The sequence below is a fragment of the Scylla paramamosain genome, unplaced genomic scaffold (genome assembly GCF_035594125.1).
Source record: "Scylla paramamosain isolate STU-SP2022 unplaced genomic scaffold, ASM3559412v1 Contig1, whole genome shotgun sequence".
Lineage (NCBI taxonomy): Eukaryota > Metazoa > Arthropoda > Malacostraca > Decapoda > Portunidae > Scylla > Scylla paramamosain.
In genome coordinates this window covers 4,412,971-4,415,000 of record NW_026973666.1, presented here as the reverse complement: position 1 = coordinate 4,415,000, position 2,030 = coordinate 4,412,971, and the positions used below count along the sequence as shown (strand labels likewise).

The 2,030-nt window shown below is 36.8% G+C and overlaps 1 protein-coding gene across 2 annotated transcripts in view; it reads left to right on the top strand.

Moving 5' to 3' along the window:
- The window catches only part of LOC135095634 (adult-specific cuticular protein ACP-20-like), an 8,511-nt gene extending 6,481 nt beyond the window's left edge, over positions 1 to 2,030 (top strand). For both annotated transcript variants that reach the window (XM_063996581.1, XM_063996582.1), the window contains exon 3: positions 311 to 2,030. In XM_063996581.1, coding sequence (XP_063852651.1) covers positions 311 to 670 — 360 coding nt within the window. In that variant the 3' untranslated portion in view covers positions 671 to 2,030. The remainder of the gene's footprint in view (positions 1 to 310) is intronic.

Here is a 2,030-nt window from a genome sequence, read left to right as displayed (position 1 = left end):
TGTGATATATTAATTGTTTTTGTTGTTTTGTTTTGTTTTGTGTCTTTTTGGCTGTTTGTGTCCCTGTTCTCTCTCTCTCTCTCTCTCTCTCTCTCTCTCTCTCTCTCTCTCTCTCTCTCTCTCTCTCTCTCTCTCTCTCTCTCTCTCTCTCTCTCTCTCTCAATCTATCACACTTTTCTCCCCATCTCCCTATTTTATTAACATTCTCCTTCCCTCTTCACCCTTTCCCTCCCTCAATTTAACACCCTTTACCTTCCCTACTTCTAAACTAATCAAGGAACTCCCCTTCCTATCTCCCACGCCCTGGCAGCCCCACACCTTCGGGTACACAGTGCACGACCCTTACTTCGGGGACTCGCACCAGCACCAGGAGGTCAGTGACGGCACCACGACGAAGGGAGAATATAGGGTAGCTCTCCCTGACGGACGGACTCAAATTGTTACTTATTCTGCAGATTCCAGCACGGGTTTTAATGCACAGGTTACTTATGAGGGTGAAGCAAAGCCGTACGTCCCCCAAGACAGTAGCAAGGGTGGGTACGGAGGTCAGGGTGCACAGGCAGCGCCGCACGGGGGTCAGAAGTACGGTGGTAGTGGTGGTGCAGCTTACGGAGGTGGTAGTAGTGGTGGTGCGGGTTACAGTGGTGGGGGTGTTGGGTACGTGAGGTAAGGCTTGTGTGGGTGTGTTTGTGTTTGTGTGTTTGTGTTTGTGTGTGTGTGTGTGTGTGTGAGTGATGAATGAAAAATGAAAGATATATAGAGAGAAAGAAAGAAAGAAAGAAGGTAAAATTAATAAATGAGAGAGAGAGAGAGAGAGAGAGAGAGAGAGAGAGAGAGAGAGAGAGAGAGAGAGAGACATTTTCTATTTTTTTCTCTCTCTTTAAAAGTTACTTCTTTCTCTTTCTCTCCCTCTCTCCTGCATCTTTCATTGTGTGTGTGTGTGTGTGTGTGTGTGTGTGTGTGTGTGTGTGTGTGTGTGTGTGTGTGTGTGTGTGTGACGAAAAATTCCTTGATACACACTCTCTCTCTCTCTCTCTCTCTCTCTCTCTCTCTCTCTCTCTCTCTCTCTCTCTCTCTCTCTCTCTCTCTCTCTCTCTTTACGTATTCAGTGAGTGTATTCTACAAAGACTAGAGAGAGAGAGAGAGAGAGAGAGAGAGAGAGAGAGAGAGAGAGAGAGAGAGAGAGAGAGAGAGTAAAAATAATATCTTTTGAGAAGGAAATAGCAAAACACTTTTATTTCATTTTATTTTTATTATATTTAAAAAAAAACACAGGATCACACACGACTTGACAATTCTCGTTTTCTTTGTTAAGTTTGTAAGCGTATAGAAAACGGAGCGAGGTTGCCTATGTAATATTGTATACAAAGAAAAAGCTGTTTTATTTATTTATTTATTTTTTTTTTGTTTATTTTTTTTTATTCTATTGACGATAAATATAAGAAAAAGGGTTAATATATTTGTGAGCGACGAAGAAAATTGACACAGTTGATATTAGAATGAAAATAGTGATAGAAAAAATAAATACGTTTGTGAATAGTGGAAAATTTTTTGCTTAATGTTCATATTAGAACTGAAATACTGATGAAATTGAATTAGACTGTAAATAATAATAATAAAAAAAATATATCTATATGCTAATGCGTAGAAAATGAACAGCGACAACAAAATGAATAAATATAATAGAAATTTCTTGATAAATTATAACATATGAAAAAAATGGAATAATTATATTTGTGGGTGAATGAAAATAATAGTTGTTTTAGTAAGATAATTACTTAAAAATGATTGTAGTGAAGCCCATACCATAGAAGTTACATATTAGTTTAAGATTACTGTTAAAAATTACGATTGTTAACCTCATAAATAAATAAAAAACACATGTAAATCTTAATGAAATGATGTTAAATTGATATCTTAATGTTTACATCGTAAGAATTAGTGTTAAATTACTAAAAAAGAAATGGTGTTTTGTAAATGGTTAAAAGAATTCTTGGTGTTGTTGAAATATAAATAAATGAAAAAAAATG